Below are 19,418 nucleotides of genomic sequence, written 5' to 3' on the forward strand. Positions count from 1 at the left end.
GGAAGCAGATTAACTAAGTAAATCTGGTTGTTCCCAGACTCTGGGATTTCAAAGACCAGTAATTCTGGAAGTTGGCCAATATTCTATTTTACCAGATACATACTTTTTTTCCCCAAGAAATTACTAATACCATAATTTTCATAAAAGAAGGAAGACAATCTCAGAATCCTTTTAAATTTGTTTAATATAATTTTATGGAAATTCACTACATTCTTTTTGTTTGTTTTTTTGGTCTTGGACACAGTGGTTTGGGAATCAGTAATTCATTCGATTGCTGAAGGAGCCCACACAGGCTACCAATTCTGATCAACCTACACCTTTAGCGCAGCAAACTTTGGGGAACTCTTACGGGAGACTGTCGTCAAAGATGGCTAGCAACAATTCTTCCTCTCCCTTGCTTGCCTGCCACTCCTCTCATCAACAGGGGATTCCACTTCCCCTCCTCTTGGGCAGGCCTTGGGACTTGCTCTGGCCAATAGAACGGGGCAAAAGTAACACTGTGCCTCTCTGGGCCTAACCTTGAAGATACCTGGCTGTATCCTCCTTCCCTCTCTTGGAATCCAGTGGCCATGCTATGAGAATATCCAGGCTATTGTACTTAGGAGAGATGCCCTAAAAGATGAGACAACATGTGAAGAGAGAGGCCACATGGAGAACTAAGATGCCCTAGCTGACAGCATCAGGCCCTAGACCTGTGAGAGAGAGAGCCCTTCTTTTACCTACCAGTCTAGACCAGCCCAACACAGCCACCAGCTTAATGTGTCCACACAGTGACTAAACCACCTAGTCATGAAATTGTGAGAAATAATGAATTGTTTTTAATTTCCAAGGCCTCATTGTTTTCTCAGAAAGTCCCCTTTTTAAAAAAAAAAAAAAATACAGAATCTTGTAAATCTCCTTTGGACTTCTGCATGTCTTTATATGTCAAAAGTGTCTTGATCATCTATCACTACATAACTTTACTCCCCCCGCCCCCAACTTAGTGGCTTAAAAACAAAATATGAATGCCAAAAATAAAAATTCAAAAGTCATTGAATAATAGGTCGATCAACAGTGAAAAATAAACTTGCAAATTCCAACTTGAGGAATTCTCCAAACACACATAGAAAAAGAAATTATGTGAGATAAAATGAATATAGGACAAAAAAGCGATAAGAGAACCGATCCAAAATATTTAATATCCATTTAATTTTTTTTACATTATACTTTTTATACTATTCTGTATTCCTTTTTTCCTTTTCACCCATCCCCCAACACCATCCCCTTGGTAACCATCATTATTCATTTAAAAGGAACTGATGATGAGAATGGAGTAAATGTGTAAGAAGTAATATCAAAAGAAAAAAAAGTCCCTCAGCTTATGTATTCAAATCCAAATAGCCTTTACAACGGACAGGCATGAATGCTGAAAAATGAAAGTAATTCTGAGTTTCATGGAATAGGGAAAAAATTATAAACCTCTTGAGAGAAAGTAATGGTACTCTATGAGAAAAAGAGAACCCATCTGACCTAGGACTTCTTGTCTGAAACACTAAATACTAGATAGCAGTGAGTGTTATTTACAGCATTCTAAAGATAAGACAGTAAAACATTGTACTATATTTAAACAAAGGAATGACCTTTTAGAACATAAATGATCTCAGGAATTATACCACTGACATTTCTTTTCTGAAAAAGATTTTGAGAATATACTGAAGCCAGTGACAAACATGAAAATAAATAATGTCAAGAAAGGGGAAGACGTAATAAAACACAACAAAAAGTGTTGATAAGTGAAACCAGTAAAATTTAAGAGCTAAACAATTGTTGAAAACAGAATCATGGCTTTTGGCAATTGTTAAGAAAGGATTCTTAAAATAAAAATAAAATAAAATAACTTCAATCTCAATCTAGTACAAACTTTGGAGATGATGTCAACACTGCAGAATACAACATATGTTTGATCCATCATTTTAGTTTATCAAGATTTTTTTATTCCATTGAGGAGTTTGTAAAATGTGTATGTATAACTTTCACACAGAAATCTTTTTCCAGCCTGTCTACCATATACACCAAACTCCTCAAAAGATAATAAGTGGGAATCAGTCGTTTTTTAAAAAGAAGCAATTCAAGGGCCAGCCCGGTGGCTCAGGCGGTTAGAGCTCCATGCTCCTAACTCCGAAGGCTGCTGGTTCGATTCCCACATGGGCCAGTGGACTCTCAACCACAAGGTTGCCAGTACAATTCCTTGAGTCCCGCAAGGGATGGTGGGCTGTGCCCCCTGCAATTAGCAACGGCAACTGGACCTGGAGCTGAGCTGCGCCCTCCACAACTAAGATTGAAAGGACAACTACTTGACTTGGAAAGAAGTCCTAGAAGTACACACTGTTCCCCAATAAAATCCTGTTCTCCTTCCCCAATAAAATCTTTAAAAATAATAATAAAAATAAAATAAAATAAAAAGAAGCAATACAAATAAATATAAGGCAAAAATGTGGTGCAGAAAAGACTTGGAGTTTCTAGATAACAATCAGGTCTATATGAGTCACTATAATCATTAATCTAGTCATATAATAGTCATATAATTTAGATATAGTCATTCAACAACCTAATAACAATAATTGTTGTAATGATTGTTGATAATTCCCGCACGTCATCTTGCACATGCCAGGCAATGTTCTAAACACTTCATTATTTATTACTGATTATTTCCATTTTATTTAATCCTCACAATAACCACATGTGGCAGATGCTGTTATTATCCCCATTTTACAGATGAAGTAACTGAAGCACAAAGTGATTAACTGGACTGAAGTCAGGTAAGTAGTGGGAAGCCAGGATTGAAGCAGGTATCTGGCTCCAGAGACCATATCCTTAACCACTATGTCACACTGCCGCCTCTCCCACTACAATCTCATCGTGCTAGCATCCAATCAATAATTCCCCATCCATAGAGATTGGCAAAGTTATCATCAACTGCCTTAATGAAGTCTAGATTATATCTACCATGTATCACTGAGATTAGTACAACATGATTTTGACTTTTAATCCCCTGCTACCTCTTATGCTCACAAACCATTGCTTTTCTAATCCATTCTAGAATCTTGGCTAGATAAGCATGTTAAGCAACTCAGAACAACTTCCCATAGTAGTAAATTCCATGGGGTCTACAAGGTTTAAAATATTTGCCTGTGAAGGAAAAAAGGTTCCAGGAAACCTTCTTAACAAATGTAACTAATCAAGGAGGAATATTCCTTGTGTCCTATTCTACGAGGTGTGCTCAAAAAATACAGTGAATATTTAAATTAAAAAAAAACTTGTTACAGTAAAAGACACATTGCCATTAATTCCCATCAAAATCCTCCCCCTCACTTCAAACACACTTATTCCATCATTCTCGCCACTTTCTGAAGCAGTTCTGGAAGTCCTCTTTTGTGAGTGTTTTTAATTGCGCTGTCGTAGTTGTCTCGATGTCCTGAATCGATTCAAAACATTTTCCTTTCATGGTCATTTTGACTTTGGGGAAGAGCCAGAAGTTGCATGATGCCAGATCCAATGAATAAGGTAGATGAGGACACACCATGATGTTTTCATTTGACAGAAATTGCCGTACCAGAAGTGATGTGTGACATGGAATGTTGTCACAATGGAGGATGAAGTAAAGACACTCACAAAAGAGGACTTCCAGAACTGCTTCAGAAAGTGGCAAGAATGATGGGATATGTGTGTTTGAAGCGAGGGGGAGTATTTTGAGAGGGATTAATGACAATGTGTCTTTTACTGTAATAATTTTTTTTTTAATTTAAGCATTCACCGTAGTTTTCAATCACACCTCATATATAAGGGATTATTTGACTTCATCCACAGCCAGAACAATTTCTTGCTAGGAAGAAGCAAAACTGAGCAGGACACTCTGAGCTGATCTAGGGCCCTAATGTTCTATATTTAGCCATTTCAACTAATAGCATGAGTTTGAACATCAAAAAGACCCAGGTTTGAGACCTGAGTCTGCCTCTTAGTAGATGTACTAATGTCTGTTCCTTAACCTTTCTAAACCATGTCTACAACATGAAGCTAATTACAGTAGGGTTTTTGTGGGGATTAAATAAAACATGTGGAAAGCACTTAGCACAGTGCCTGGCAGACCGTAGGTCCTCAAGACATGTTAGTCCAGAATTTATAACAAGGAGATAATTATTTGTAAGGATGTAAGTACAAGAATGTCCATTATAGCATTTCTTATAATAGGGGGGTCGGGGGGAAGAAAGAAAAGAGAAACAATCACAATAGGGGGGAAAAATCAGTTAAGTAACACAGTACATTCATATAATGAATTCCTGTAGTTAAGTTAAGACGTACCGTATATCTACCTCTTGTATTTTTTAAGTGCATTGTAATTTACATACAATAAAACGTACTGATTTTAAGTGTTCAGGTCCTGAGTTTTAAAAATCTCACACAACCATGTAGCCAACATTCCAATCAAGACATAGAATATTTCCATCACCCAGGAAGTTTCCTCATATCTCTGGTCAACCCCCATGCCATCAAGAAGCAACCACCTGTTTATTTCTAGCACTATTAATTAGTTTTGCCTGTACTTCCTAGAGATGGAATCTTTTATAGTGCACCTTTTTACGTTTGGCATCTTTTGCTCAACATAATGGTTTTGAGATTCCTCTGCATCAGTTGATCATTCCTCTTTATCACTGAGTAATACAGGAATCTACCACCATTGGTTTATCCATCCTCCTGTTCATGGACATGTGTGCTATTTCCAGTTTGTGCTATCAGGCGCGTTCATGTGCAAGTCTTTCGTGGACAGAGATTTTCATTTCTCTTGGGTTATATATTTGTTTGTCGACATGAAAGATCACGTGTTGTGAGGGAAGTAAATTTTGTCTTCTCTTACTTCATGGAGTTTGATATGGAGAAAATAATACCGTTTATAGAAGTGAAATACTGGATTGTGGGACACCACATACACGCTATTAATCTAAAATTATGGCCACAGTACATATGCATAGAGGCATCTTACAAGGGATTTACCAAAATATTAAGCATTGTTGCCTCTGGGTTCATATTAAGTGATTTTTTTTTTCTTTTTCCTTTATACTTTTCCATAATTGCTTAACTTTTCTACATGAGTATATGTTCTTTTTTATAGTAAGTGGAAAAAACAAAGCTATTTTCCTTCTCATAGGGAAAAATATTGGCTTATTTTTCTGTGTCCTTTTGGGAAGAACAATCATGGATCATTACATACATCAAAACTACATGACTCATTCACCCCTACTCTCTTCCACAGCTCCATCCTAGGGTAACAACTCCCTCCTTTTTCAAACATAACTTTTGCTAAAGCAGTCGCTGAATAAATTGAGAACCATGTTCAAGTTCATGCTCGGAGATGAGCAAAGAGCCTGAACTCAAAAGAGCTAATCATTTCCTTCACAATCTTGTAAATACTGATAGTTTGTTTAGGAACGTCTACTTTTAGGTAGTTCAAAGATCAACTTAAGTTCAGCTCCTGTCTTTCTTACTCCTCCCAAAACTTTAAATTAGTAGAGTAAAAAAGAACTCTGTGTGAATACGAGTATTTTGATACACTCAACAGGACCTTGGGAAGAAAGAACCTGGGATATCCATATGCTGGGGCTTGAGCAAGTAAGAGGCAAGAGTAAAGTGTTGGGAGGTGTTAACCTGCAGGGGGATCTCAGGCGTGCCCCTTCACTCCCAAAGAGTGAGCAATGGTGCCTTCGTCAAGGCCTGTGGCAGTTGGGGGGCAGAGCTCTGGTTTAACCATCTTTTGATTCAGAATCTTTAACCTCTCCTTCCTAAGAGCTGAGGCAGTACCAAGTTTCCCTGAAAATAAGACGGTCTTATATTCAGTTTTGCTCCAAAAGATGCATTAGGACTTATGTTCAGGGGATGTCATCCTGAAAAATCATGCGAGGGCTTATTTTCCCGGTAGGTCTTATTTTTAGGGAAACACGGTAGCAGGGTCCTGAATTCCTCACGCACCACAGTTGGAGACCAACGCAGGAATCGGGGGATTCCACAGGGAAAGGAGACAGAGTCAATGGTTATGACCGCTGCTCTGCGCAGCAGGGAGCAGTAACCCCTCCACCAGGGTGCTTTTCCTTGGCTTTGTCTTTCCTTGCTTCTTCCTTCTTTCAGAATGCTAAAACATGACTGTGTAGGAATAAATCCAGCTAAAACAAAGGATTGGGATTTGGGGAACAAAGTTCTGCCTGAAGGGAACACTGGGAGAAACGTTAGGACAGCTGCAGTGCTATTGAGCAATACCCCACGTACAGCACGCAGAATCTGGGTGGGGCCATGCGTTTGCCAAGAGGCCACGGCAGGCAGCTGTAGGACCTGAAACAGCCCAGCAGCCGAGAAGCTTGTGGGCAACAGTTCACGTGGAGAATAAGGCTCCTGACTTAGGAGAGAAACCAACAGACTCCACTGGTCTTGGTAGCGGCAGGGATTTATGTCTAGAAACGAAGGTGTTTACCTCACCATAGATAGACCTGTGGGGTACAGGTTTGGGCAGGAGGTTCCAGGAACTGATGAATGCCAAGCATCCACTCTCTTCTTTTTCCCCCCTTTTCCCCATTTCTCAGCCAAGGCTGAAATGCCATTACATTTCTCTAGAAGAAATGGCACCAGGCCCTGATCCTGCCGGAAATAAGCTTATGAAAAAAAGATTGCTTCTGCCATCAGAGTCAAGATGGATTCCCAAGACTTGGGGAATTCAGAGTCATAAAAAAGGAATTCCGCAATCTGCAGCAGCTCTTACTAGAACCACGCCTATCTGGAGTCATGTGGTCAGGAAATGACAACCCCAGGCCTTATTCCCACATCAGTCTCATTTCCCTCCACTTACTCTCGGCCCACCTAAGTCAAACCACCCTCACACTGGAAGTGCCACAGAGACTCCTGCTCTATACTGTGGCAACGTTTCCAGGGTCCCCAGAAGTCACTGAGGGGCAGCCCTGGGGGCCAGAACATCTGCAGGTTGTCCAGAACTAGAACCCCTACACTTATGCCTCAACTATCCTTGGTGACATCCAAAGAGGCCAGCCCCTGAACTTTACTTGAACTCTGTAAAGTACATGGTCCCAGAATCCCCTGGTTCAGGATTCTTCATAATTCAAGAACTATGATTCACATCCTGTGGTTCCAGGCAAACACTGGCTAACTTGCTAAGCTTCTGCCCCAGCTAAAGGCCACTGACGTTTCTGTGGCAACCATGGTTCTGAAAGAAACTCAGTATTATCAAGAAAAGTCATCCATCAACTTTTATGGAATGATAACTGGAGACCCCAAAAGGAAAAGTCACAGGAATGACTGCCAGTGGATATGGGGCTTCTTTGGGGGGGAGGACTGTTATAAAATTAGGTAGTGGTGACTGATGCACAACTCCATGAATATACTAAAAAGCACGAAATGTACACTTTAAAAGGATGAATTTTATGATATGTGAATTATCTCCTCTCTCTTGCTCTCTCTTTTTTTTAAATGGAAAGGTCACCAAATACTTATAAGAAGTAGAATAAAAGCAGAGCCTAGGTCAGGATTTTGTTCCAGGAAGACGGGTTCTTATTAGGCTCACACCTACCTAACCCTTGCATAAAATATTTCTTTCTTCTTATCATTTGTCCTATCTTTTAAAAAGTAGCATGCATCCTTGGGAACTACAGTGATAGATAGTTATAAAAGTTTTTCCTGGCAAACTCCCACAGCCTTAAAAACATAATTTCAGGTATCATGTCCTCAGGAAAGCTCCCCAACCCCTTGACCACTTCCAAGATAAGTACCCCTGTGGATTCTGGATTATAGTTAAGTGCCCTTTGCTTACCCATCTCACTAACACTTTGTTCTGAAATTAGCTGTCTGAAGAGCATGGAAACTGTGTATTGAATGAACTGAACACCAGATCATCATCTTGTAAGGTTTTTTTAAATTACTATCTTTAAAAAAAAAATGCACCTCATTTAATTCTGCAACACTGCACTTCTGCAATCATGTAGCAAGTAACTTTGCTATGTAAAACAACAAGATATTATAAAATGTCTTCTCTGAGGGAATGTGTCCCTTCACGCCAAGAACAAATCAAATATATCCTTTGAGGGATCTGTACAGGTCGAGAGAGAATGAATCAGAACATCAGAATCTGTAGTTCTTGATGGATAAAAAGATAAACCATGTTCTCCTCTCTCTTTCTTTTCCCCGACAACCTTTAAATATCACAGAGCTTTTAAGCAGAGTCATGAAGCCTATGCAAAACCATCTTAGAGCCAGCAGTCTTTCCCTGCCTTTCCTCTTTATTACTGTTCAAAGAGTTTCTGAGAAAATCAAAGAACTCGTATTATCAAGACATGCTGTAAGTAGCGTTCAGATAATACAAGGGCCGCTGAAAATTTGAAGGGCTTTGTATTCAACCAACACATGCCCAGAAATTCGACCATCAAAGCTACTGAGGTCCGAAAAGTTGCACTCCTCACTCAGCATATTCCCGTGGGAGGTGAGCCCACATCCCTAATAGGACCAGCACTCTGACGTCCCAGGAGCCCACATCACAGTGCCCACCCCCTGGGCCCTTAGTGGGCAGTGTGCACAGAACCGGTATGTACCAGAATCACCCCAAGAACACCCTACCTGGGGTTACCGGAACCTGCAGATGGCACACCATCTCTGAGAGTCCCTCCTTGTTTGTTAGGAAAATATCCAAACACCCAGAACAAGGAAAAGGATATTACCGTGAACTCCCATAGACCTACCCCTCAAGATTCAACAATTGTTCACATTTTGCCATTTAAAGTACCTTACAGAAAAAAAATAAAATAAAGTACCTTACAGATATAATAACACTAGATGCTTCCTGATGCTTCATAATAACATCCCTAGATACTTTAGCATGCATCGCCCAAAATAAGAATATTATCCCAAATACCACAATACTAGTATCTCATCAAACAAAATTAACAATATCTCCCTAATATTAACTTATACTCACTCAGCCCATGTCCAAATCTCCCTCATAGATATTCTTACGGGAAGAGTCCCTCCCTTGCACCACACCCTGCCCCAGCCCTGCCCGCTCCATCTTCCACACCCCACATACCGTTCTGCCATCACCAAGCTGCCATCCCTGCAGCCCCCTTTGTGAGTACCTGTGCAAAAGGTGCCATCATTGGGAATGAATGTCTTGTTGTTGTTTGTGGCTCGATATCCTTCTAGGCAAATGCAATAAAAGCCTCCAGGTGTGTTGTGGCAAGATGTGTGGTTCCCACAGACCACAGTGGCCCCAAACTGGCACTCATTTTTATCTGTTGATACATTGAGACAACACAGAGGAAGGGCTATCAGTCCATTCTATGTTCAGCACCCCACACTGTTCTCCTGTGCTACGGATTTGGGAATTGATATTCTGTGACAATGTTAATGTTTCCCTGGCCTCTTTTCCTGTTACTATGCTTCTCAGACTACAGGACATGGGCCCCTCGTCGTCATGCACTAGGTGTGTATGAAACCACGACTGAAATCTGACATCTCGACCTGGCAGACATCTCGACCTTCCAGATCTTACTGGAAGACTGGGAGAAGGGGATTCATTCTGAACTTTTCCACACTTAAAAAGCATCCCACTTTTCCAGCTCAGCCATTCTTCTTGCTTTTTCATGAAAGCCAGAGTAGGACGATTTTACATCCAGTGATTAACTGGAAAATTTGTGACTTCTGAGTTACCAGGAAACACAATGGAATTAGTGCGTAAGCCTCATCCGGGAGCAGGGCTAATACTGTGGCAGGAACAGCTCCTGCTAATCATCAATGACCTATGTGAAGATATTAGTCACCAGGGAGGTAGAGCTGGAATATGGGATGCTTGATGAGTCCACAAAAGCCTGCCCTAAGTATTTTTAATTCGATAGTTTGACAGAAATACAAAATGAAAGTAAATCTCCCTCCCATCTCTGTCTTCTCGTTGAGGGGTCAGCAAACTTTTGCTGTAAAGGGCCAGTCATAAGTCCCTGGTTACAACTGCTCAGCCATGCTTTTGGAGCCTGAAAGCAGCCATAGACAATAGGTAAACAAATGAACAATGCTGTGTTCTAATAAAACTCTATTACAAAAACAGGCAGCAGCCAAATCTGGCCCTCAGGCCAAAGTGTGCCAACTCTGCCCTAGCCTCTACCCATCAGAGGAAACTCCTGCGACCAATTTCTTATGCACCCTTTTAGAGGTGATCGTTCCAGTTATTTTGGGGGGGCAGGGGGAAGGCAGGAGGGAGATCATCAACTTATGAACTGGAGATTTTCTGTTTGTTCGTTTTATTACAGCAATGATTCCCTTGAAGCAATTCCATTGCCTCTCACAATTGCATTCAATTCCTGCTAACTCAAAAAAAAAAAAAAATCTGGTGTCGTTTCCCCCCCCCATTTTTCTTGCATTACCTTTTTTAAAATTTAATTGAACCTGGAGCACGATTCATGGTGAAAACTGTCTGTGGTAAAATCTGCACGAGCACTTAGAGAGACAGAAGGGGCCCTGGAGCCATGGCCAAGTGCCCAGTCCAGCTTACTGAGCACTGCATGCAGGTTTCAGACACTGTCCAGCGGCCCATCAACTGGGATATCCCGTCCTTTGCCATCCCTGCCATTGTTTCTGAGGCATATCTCCCCTGCAGACTTCACCAGAAGAGACATGTAGGAGACCGTGGAACTCTTAGGTCCCTTAGCTTAATACCATGTTCTCAACCTCTGGCACAGGCATAACCTCACCTGTAACGTGTGGCACAGTTTCAGTGGACAAAGTACCGGCATATGCAGTGTCTAGTATTTGGGGGCAAATACCACATAAATTAATAAAGCCCTCTACTTCCATTAGGAGAAGTTTCTGTTGTTCAGAAGTCACAGAGCAATGAAGAGGGCAGGAAGCTTTCCTGGGAGGAGGCCCTCATTAGGGCAGGGAGCAGAAAAGGATAATCCAGGCTCCTCAACTCTAACTTTGTTTCCAAGCCCCTGCTAGAAGTGGTGAGGCAGGACGGGGTAGGAGAAATTCCCTTAGGAACCTCAGGCTGCAGGACGGCTACAACCACAATTCTCATGGGCAAAATCCTAGAGAGAGGGGGTCAAAGAAGGCACAACTCTCGCCTGCAGGTATTGCCAGTGGTGTGTTAAAGCTTGTGTCTGTGAAGTAGAATGTGACGTTATGAATTCAAAACTGAGTTGTTGGGGTTTTTTAAGAGAGGAAAAAACAAACAAACAAAGATATCACAACAAAGTTGTATACACTGTCAATCCACAACCTCAAGGCAAAACTGTCAATATTTTTACTGCACGTAAGAAAGCTGCTGGGAGGAAACTGGTTATATTACATTCACTCTTATGAAGTTGCTGTGAAACTCTCCCTCTCTCTGAATTGGGCCTGAAACTGGATTGTGTCATGGTGGATGCCATGAGGCAAAAAATAATCTGATGTTTCTAACCTGAAGAAGGTTTTTTGTTTTTTTTTAAGTCATCCAAAAGCTCTTAACTACAAAAAAAATGGAGGATGGATTCTGGTAGACATAAGACTCAAAGCAACAGTATTTCATCAAGTAGCCTAAAAGTCTAACAAGCAATTGTGTTTTGTTTTTTCTCATGGTACGAATATAAATAGTTTTATACCAAAAGAACCAGAGAAATTAATAAAGGCAATATTCACTGGTGTTGTTAAGTTAAACTCAAGATTTGAAACAGATTTCAAATTTGTTCGGTCAGAGAGTTTCCAGAGATTCAAGTTCAATGACCTCTAACATGAGAGATATTTCCTTGGAAACACCAGAAAAAGGATATGTCCAAACACTAAAACAAAGACTTATTATAATTGACAAAAGTTCTTGTAATAAAAACATGTGAACAAAATAACAATGTTTCCCCCCCAAGGACATTCAACTCCTTAACACTAGAGAATCTTATTTCTTGGTTCAACTTTTCAATTAACTTACCGACACATTTAATCCTCCCGTTGCCCACAAATCCATACTTGCAAATACACATCTTCTTCCCTTCTCTTTGTTTGCAGGTAGCGTGTTCATGACAAGTGGCACAGATGTCTAAACCTGAATCATAAATTGTATATTTCAGGAAAAGAAAAATTCAATCACCTACTTTAGACGAATCATATTTTGGGTAGTAAACATTTACAATGGAGAACCAAACTTTGCATATCAAAATTAAAAAGGATCTGATCCTTGAAAAACAAAAAATAAATTTGAAAAAAAGAAAAAAAAAAAAAAAAGGACCTGATCCCATCATTAAAAACTTACAATGAGTACTCACTGCCCTCAGAGTAGAGTGCAAATTCCTCTACCTGGCAATTAATGCTCTTAACTGTATAACTCTAGGCTAACTCCTCCAACTGGACTGTTCCCAAACCCAAACCACACACCAGTAGTCCCTGAGCAGGAGGCCAACTACTTTTTCCCATACATGCTCTCCACTGTCACACTTTATGCCATAGGCATGATGTTCCCTTCAAGTAGCATGCCTATCCCTCCTTCTTTGTCCAGCTAGCACCTATTCCTACTTCAAGACCCAACTTAAATGTCACATTCTCCCTGAGCTCTTCCCCAATGTTCCCCATTCCTCCATTATTGAAGAAAATTAAATGCATCTTCCTCTGTGCTCCCCCTAACACTTGCACATTGCCATGTCAGCCATGTTAGTCTCTGATTATATTCTATGCCAGCTCTGTCTTCCCAGCTTGGTATTATGAATGAGATTCTCAAGGACAGGAATTATGTTATTTGTCCACAGGCTATTATTTGTACAGTATAAACATTCGATTTATTTTTATTAACCGACTGGATAAAGGAACCCGCAATCCTACTTGCTACAATTCAAAAAGCGAATGGAGGGGAGAACTTGTCTATTACCCCTTACCCATTTTCCTTTTAGGGAAACAGTGAAGGTGTTTAAAATGCCAGTGAGATAACAACCAGGTCCCAGCTAGATGACCAGATCTCAGTTATTTAGATAAGCAGCAAAAATGTTTGGGGCTAAAATTCCTGAAACTCCCAAATCTACCAGATGGTGATATATGGCCCAAGATCAAACAAGAATTCCTACCAGAGGCTGGTAGGATATTGTGTTGCATTCTCAGTGTCTGTAATTTCAGGAGTGGCCCAGTAAGGAGAACCTTTCAGCATGGAATTTCATCTCAGTCTTGGCCCCAGGTAATAAAGACTTAGCCCTCAGGCTGCTCCAGGCAAGAAACCAACAGAGAGGGGAGATTTCTAAATACTCTTAACCATGCTTGCTTTTTTTTTTTTTTGAAAAACAAAAGATAACACAGAAATGAGACAAACCACTACTTGTCACTAAGTAATACCAAATTAACCATGGAATATTTACAAAATTTATCATACCCGACCATAAAGAAAACTACAACAAGTTTCAAAAAAGTAGAACTTGTAGAAGTCATACTGACTACCATGTAATAATGTAATAAAACTACAAAATAAAACATAAGACTAGTATCCCCAAAAGAAAACCTACTTGGAAACTACAGAACACGCTCCTAAATAATTCTTGGGACAGAGAGGATTTCAAAATTGAAATGTTTTATACCAGATATTAAAAAAAAAATTATCTACTCCAGAAAATTTGAGTTTTATATGTTTTTATATTTTTAAAGAGAGAAAGAAAAGCAGGCAGCCAGAGGAAAACAAACCTAGAATTTTAATGCAGTAAGCTTTAAAAAGATGAAAAATAAAAAAATAGAGGTTTATGGGGGGTTAGGAATTAGTAAAGATATATATATATATTTATTTATTTATTTATTTATGTTTATATATATTTATTTATATTTATATATTATGTGTATATATATATGTTAAGATTTAAATGAAATGAATGAATTTGAATGAAAGTATATTCAAATTCATTAAAAAAAAAGAAAAGAAAAGAAAAGAAAACTGCCCCAAAGTCAGTCCATCATAAAGACTAGTAGTCAAAACTCAAGACTGGGGACAGACTCAGAAAGAGCATGTACCAACACACAAATTTAGGAATAAGAAATAGCTTGTAACAAAAAGTACATAAAAGATGTTTTAAATTACAAATGAAAGACTTCCAGTTAAATAGCACAGATTTAATATACTCTCAACCTCCCTCACCCCCCAAAAAATGACATCAAGGACCAGGGAGGTATAAACCTTGGGAGAGACAATAGCAGGTGAAGGACATCAACAGTATTTCAGAAGATGGAAGAGGTGGACATATGGAAATTGAGAGAGAAGAAGAACTAAAAGCCAACCCCAAGACAGTCAGGAATTGGGGGTCACCGAGTACTGAGGAAGGCAAACCTAAGGGATAGGCCTGAAAGTTCTTGAAAATATGGATAAGGAGTAGTTAAATGCTCAGATTCCCCTCACTAACTTCGGCATAAGATAGAGTTTTACAACCTGGAGAAAATGGACCAGAGAAGCTCCTGATGACAGGGGCAACAGACAAAGCTGAAGTGAGAATGAGTCCCCGACCAAAATGTCCATCAATATGGGTTAAATATATGTAACCACGTTGACATTTTAACACACATTTTAAAACCGTTCCATAGGGACACTATCAAATCATCATCACATGCAACCAAAATCCTGGAAGTACTTTCTTTTTAATTTTTATTAAAATATAGCTAACACACAATATACTCATTTCAGGTGTACACCATAGGTATTCAACATTTATATACCTAAAGAAGTGATCGCCATGATAAGCCCAGTAACCACTTGACACCACAGATCCTTTTTAAATAATGGATCCTGGGTCAAGTCTACAAGCCCAGCTGTGATCAACCACATAATGATGAACATTCTGCACAGCGTGTGTGTCTAGTGCAATAACAGATATAAACACCATACTAATGAACTCAACAAAAAAATGGGAAAATGTTTGGCCTTTTTCTTTTATGGAATACTTGTCTTTATAAAGATGGCCATATTTATATACATCTAATTCCAGAAACTTACATCAGGTGGAAAATAATTACTTCATATAACTGTTGAGTAAATCTAATAACCAAAAAAGAAAAGAAAGGAAACAAAGTAATGCCACCCACTCATAAATTAAAGGAAGTCCCGTCTAAACTAGTGAAGGACAGAAGTTAAAGTTTTTGTTTTTAATACATTGAATTAAGTTCAACTTCATTCAAAAGATAGAACCAAACAAAATATGGCCTCATGGGAAGACAGCCCAGTTCAGAGGGAAAGCACTTGAGTTAGAACTGGATCCTAAATCTGAGTCGAATTGCATGACTTTTAGCAAATCACTTAACCCGCCGGGGTCTCAGTTTTTTCATCTGTGAAACTAGGGCTTTGGGCATCTCAAATTTTACAATGCATTCAAATTACCTGAGGATCTTGTTAACTGCAGGTTCTGATTCAGTTGTCTGGAGTAGGGCCCTATATATCGCATTTCTAACAAGCGCCCAGATGCAGCGCATTTGAGTAGCAGGGTTTAACTGGCCCTTTCCCGCTAATGTTCTGACACTTCATCCTCAGGATACATGTTTTAACGACCCATTAAGAATAATTTAGCCTAAGTGTAACCCCAAGGACAGTACCTGGTATGTTTGGTTCAATAATAAATGTCTGTTCCCCATACCAGCAAAAAAGGCAAGATGTGCGCCAGGCAATCAAAGACTTCTCAGACCACCTGCAGAAGAGAAAGTGGTTTCCAGAGGAAGAGGGGCCTCAGCGGAAGCTACTTATTCAGCCATGATTAGCCTAGTCGTCAGGGCCTTATAGGGCAGCCCTCTGAGTTTTAATGCTTGAGGGACCAAGTAGCCTCATGGGAAGGGAAAAAAAAAAAAAAAAAAACTTCTCCTAAGCAAAGGGGCAGGGAGAGCCCCAGACAGATGGAGGGAGGGGCTGTTTCTGACCACACACACACACAGTGGTCATTGCTCAACAGTCCCCGGCTCAGTCAAGAATCACCTGCAGATAGCATGACCAATCCGTCCTGTGTCCCGGGAAACCCCTCAATTCAGTGCAAATGGAGACAGCTAGTCACTCTACCTGGAGAGCTTGTTAAAACAGAAAGCCCAGAGATTCTGATTCAGTAGGTGTGGATGGGGTCTGAGAATCGGCATGTCTAAAAGCTCCCAGCTGGACCACACTATACATTGCATTGCCCATCTATCTGAACCTCCAGGACGTGGGTCAGAACCCTGAGGAAGGTAAAAGCAATACTGAAGAAGTCTTTCACCAAGTCTAGAATGATGCATACATAGCACAGCACTGGGACCAAAGGGACAGAGAGAACCCCAGGGAGAGGAACTCTCCAGGCCAATACAAAGATCACATGCCTTGGCTATACAACCTGAGGAGGAATTGTGTCAGGGGCAGGTTCACATCCACGTCAAGGATGACTCTGGTTTTGTCATCAGAATACTCTGTTCAGGAGAGCAGAGAGGTGGCTGAGGAAACTGTTGCAGAGTTGAGGGGCACCCCTGCCTGTCCCAGGGATGCCTAGAATTGCTAGCAGAAAACAGAAGAGGAGGAAAGGCCTGACAAGTACTTGTTATTATTGTATCCCCGGTTCAGGCTCCCACCCTAGATTCATTTCCCTTCTCCACTGTGCAGGGACTAAGCCAGCTTTAGTAACATTCAACAATGAGAGAAGGAGACCTAGGCTGGTGTCTTCTCTCTCGCTCCCTGGTTCTGTGATCTTAGGCAAGTTAAATTGTCAGTCTTCCAGTTGTAGTCTGTGAGATGGAGATCGTGTTGGAAGGATTAAATGAGAAACAGAAATGCTGTATGAGTTCTAAAGCACTTGACAAAGAGATAATTTACATGAATATTTATGTCTCTTTCCGTATTGTTATTGTTAGAAACAAGTCAATCAAGTTGCAGTGCCTGGTATTTGTCATAGTGGTTAAGAGCAGGGTTAAGAGAGAGATTACAGTCCTGGACTGCCCCTTGCTAACTGCAATCCTTGATAATCCCTGTGCCTCAGTTTCCTGTAAATCTGTAATATGGGCATAATAATAAAACCTACTTCATATGGTGGCTGTAAGAATTAGTGTAAATGAGCTAATACATGGAAAGCAAATGTATTTTTGTGATGTTATTCTTTTCAACAAAAAAATATACTACACATTTTATAACAACCACTCAACCACTCTTGGTTAATGAAGAAATGAAGGTACCAACAGCTAGTGAACTCCCAATTATACTAATGAAGAGAGTGATGTGATGCAAAAACTCAAAACCCAAAGCAACATTTTTGTGTGGACGGATGCCAACCTGTTCATGGGCTGATATTCTAGGAACCATAGCATCTTATTTTGCATAATCACTCCCTTCCTTCCCCCACCCTCCCAGCCTCCTGAGCGATACCTGACTCAGAAGTTGGAAGTTCAGCTTCCTCAGATTTTCAGTTCTCACCCATCCCTCCTCTCCACCACACACCAAGTAAACCCACACCTCAGATGGCACGGCGGCTGCCAGCCTGAGCAAACTCCTCTTGCTCCTTATTTCAACATGCAAGCCACAACTTACAGGCACTTCTGAAATAACAGCAGATGGACTTAGACAATACAATGAAAGGATTTTGTCCACTGCCAAGGGAAGAAGTTAGTTTAAAAGCACAAATGGAGTGCTCAAATGGGAATCTTAATCTAATCCCCAGCCATTCACAGTTAGACCAATAAATCCACGGCACAACCTTCATGAGATCCTGTCTCTCAAACTTGTGGAGACATGTGCAAACAGATCAAATGACCCGAGGAAATAAGCAAAGGGGGCCCCAAACTCAGGAAGAGAAAGCACTCTCCAGTCTTCTACAACACTACGTAAAATTGCATTGCTCGTAAGAGACTGAATCAAATTCCAGAGAAGGAACCTTAGAAACCTCATATACTCTCCTCTCCAACATCCCTGACAGAAACAAGCAAAAACACAGCCTCTGCTTTACAATCCTCCAAGACAGAGAGCACTCTACTCTTTCAAGCAATTTAATCCGTGGAGGGCAATGTGAACCATCTTATATTTCCCTTCCCACCCCAACCCAGGACTGACATTCCCCAAGAACCTGTGACCTTTCCTCCTGCAAATTGGTTATAGGGCCCTCAGCTTCCTTTTGCCTTTTTGCCATCTTCTGTCAACTTTCCTGTTTGATCAAGACCAACTTGCGGGGGGCCCTCACCCCTGGCCTCCAGACCAGGAACCGACCTGCACTGAGTGCCTCTACTCTGATACTTTTGAGTTTTGAGTTAAGTAGCCCTTCATTTAGGCCACACCCTAGGTTCATGTCCTGCATGTCACCCTCTAACAGACTGTCTCACACTCTGAAGCAGGCTGTACACTTTTTTCTAATCTGGCCATTCATTCACCCTGCCTCCGCTGCAGAGTTGAGGCCAATAGGCCACTTGCTACCTGGGGCAGCAAAGACCTTAGGAGCCCATTTTAGGATTTGACCGGAAGGCTGAGAACGTGCCCAGGGCCGAGTCCCTGGGGGTGGAAGACAGGCCACAGTGGGGAGCTTCCTTGGCTCTAACACTACTCCCTTACTTTGAGCAACTGTAAGTCATTCCAAAAGAATTCCCTCCCTCCACTTTTCCTTTTTCCTCCCCTTTCCTGCTCTGACGAGTGAACATGCTGCTGTGACTCACGGTGAGAGTGAAGGCCAAGCCCATGAAATGCATGATTAGTGAAGTCAGGTCCACTTTATACAGAACAACTTCCCCAACCCTCTCCACTAGGGCTCCCCCAAGAGTCTCCAGGCCCCTTGCCCATCCTCCTCTGGCCTCCAAACCCCAGCCAGGCCTGAGCCAACAAGTCCCCCAGCCACTCCCTGACTCACTGCAATGCCAGAGAAAGGTTAGGAAACAGGATTGACTGGTTCTTCCCCTCCTCCCCATTCCTAACCTCTCTGTTCCCCTCAGGCTTGGCACCCCACCCACCCACCCACCAACCAACACCCTTCTGCTGGACCAACTATGTGTCTCACACTTTTTCCTCACACTCAGGCCATCTGACTTCAGCTCCCCACTCTTCTCCCTGAACCATCTTGATAATAATTAAATGTAATTCAGCACGTTACCACCGAGAGACTGAATATACAAATGGACAATGGCCAAACCATATATAAAAATAGAAGTCTGACCCACAACCTACAGCAATCAGTCCAGGAAGTCAAACCACAATCTCTGCAACAATCGGTCCCAAATGGTCAGGACTTAACAGCCAGCTTCCCTAATAATTGCTCCCCCTACCCTGCAGCCTTCCAACTTAGGACTGATCAGAGAAAGCCAAACACACTCCTCTAACCAATCACACAGGATGCCTGCTGTTAGTAAGCCTCCTCCATGCCAATATCCTCCAAACAGGGCACACGTGAAGCCTTCCTCTTTGTTTCACTATAAAGCTTTTATACTCCCCTGCCTGCCTT

At 41.1% G+C, this 19,418-nt stretch overlaps 1 protein-coding gene across 7 annotated transcripts in view; it reads right to left on the minus strand.

Moving 5' to 3' along the window:
• The window catches only part of SUSD1 (sushi domain containing 1), a 115,278-nt gene that overhangs the window by 92,038 nt on the left and 3,822 nt on the right, over positions 1–19,418 (minus strand). For all 7 annotated transcript variants that reach the window (XM_033123694.1, XM_033123693.1, XM_033123696.1 and 4 more), the window contains exons 2-3: positions 11,975–12,088; positions 9,159–9,314 (exon numbers count right to left, since the gene is read on the minus strand). In XM_033123694.1, coding sequence (XP_032979585.1) covers positions 9,159–9,314; positions 11,975–12,088 — 270 coding nt within the window. The remainder of the gene's footprint in view (positions 1–9,158; positions 9,315–11,974; positions 12,089–19,418) is intronic.

Source organism: Rhinolophus ferrumequinum, chromosome 12 (genome assembly GCF_004115265.2).
Source record: "Rhinolophus ferrumequinum isolate MPI-CBG mRhiFer1 chromosome 12, mRhiFer1_v1.p, whole genome shotgun sequence".
Taxonomy (NCBI): domain Eukaryota; kingdom Metazoa; phylum Chordata; class Mammalia; order Chiroptera; family Rhinolophidae; genus Rhinolophus; species Rhinolophus ferrumequinum.